The 1,043-nt window shown below is 25.3% G+C and overlaps 1 protein-coding gene and 2 non-coding genes across 3 annotated transcripts; all 3 read left to right on the top strand.

Annotated features, from left to right (window-relative positions):
- Positions 1 to 13: 13 nt before the first annotated feature.
- Positions 14 to 86, top strand: M431DRAFT_t204. Its single transcript has one exon. It is a non-coding gene; the product is annotated as a tRNA-His (tRNA).
- Positions 87 to 182: 96 nt separating this feature from the next.
- Positions 183 to 254, top strand: M431DRAFT_t205. Its single transcript has one exon. It is a non-coding gene; the product is annotated as a tRNA-Met (tRNA).
- An 85-nt stretch (positions 255 to 339) lies between these two features.
- Positions 340 to 1,011, top strand: M431DRAFT_102912 (hypothetical protein; the record flags this gene model as incomplete). Its single annotated transcript, XM_024911495.1, has 2 exons — positions 340 to 586; positions 635 to 1,011. The coding sequence occupies 2 exons, from the start codon at positions 340 to 342 to the stop codon at positions 1,009 to 1,011; spliced, it is 624 nt and encodes a 207-aa protein (XP_024766920.1).
- Positions 1,012 to 1,043: the final 32 nt, after the last annotated feature.

The raw sequence follows: 1,043 nt of genomic DNA on the forward strand, positions 1-1,043 counted from the left end.
AGATTATAAAAAGGAAGATATAGTTCAATCGGTAGAGCGACTGTATGTGGCACAGTAAGTTCCCTGTTCGAGTCAGGGTATCCTCCCATAAAAGGAAATCAGTTCCTTTTTACAATAACAATAAAATGGATAGTTTTATCCACTTTGTGCGTAGCATAAAAAATGTGTGCTACGTTTTAAAAGCCTAAGTAGTTTAATGGTTAAAACCTTAATTTCATACATTAAAGATGAGAGTTCGATTCTCTCCTCAGGCTGTATAAATATTACAATTTATAATAAACGAAGATACGAGCATCCTCAGATCAAGTCCTTTGTTTACCTCATTATATAATTTATCCAATGATAATAATATCTATTTTATCTCTTTTACTTTCTAACGCCGTCAATGTAAGACGTGATATATCAATTCTATATAATAGAATTGCAATATTAATATTAGTTTATTGTATTTTAAATGATATTTCTTCTTTAACTGTAGTAACTAAAGGTATAGGTCTACATGGAGGTTTATTGTTAATTACAAATATCACACAAATATTCCATATTTTTTTATTTATAGTTAGTATACTAATATTAACATTAACTAGTTTTTATCCTAGAAAAGTGTGAGTATCAGAATATTCATCTTTAAAAGATTTAGTATTAAATAAATTTGTATATTATAATACTAAAATTATAAATAAAATGGGAGAACAATTTAAAATAATAGAATATCCTTTAATATTATTATTTATAATTACTGGTGCTATATTCTTAATGTCAACTAATGATTTAGTTTCTATTTTCCTAGCTATTGAACTTCAAAGTTATGGTTTATATATATTAAGTACTATATACAGAAATTCAGAATTATCTACTACAGGAGGATTAATGTATTTCTTATTAGGAGGATTAAGTTCATGTTTTATTCTATTAGGAACAGGTTTAATATATGCTAATTCAGGAAGTACTAGTTTAGATGGTTTATATATTATAACTAGTATAAGCGATATTAGTTCTACTGATTTATGATATAAACCTTATTATATAAATTTATCTTTAGT

The sequence above is a fragment of the Trichoderma harzianum genome, assembly GCF_003025095.1.
Source record: "Trichoderma harzianum CBS 226.95 unplaced genomic scaffold M431scaffold_529, whole genome shotgun sequence".
NCBI classification, from domain to species: Eukaryota; Fungi; Ascomycota; class Sordariomycetes; order Hypocreales; family Hypocreaceae; genus Trichoderma; species Trichoderma harzianum.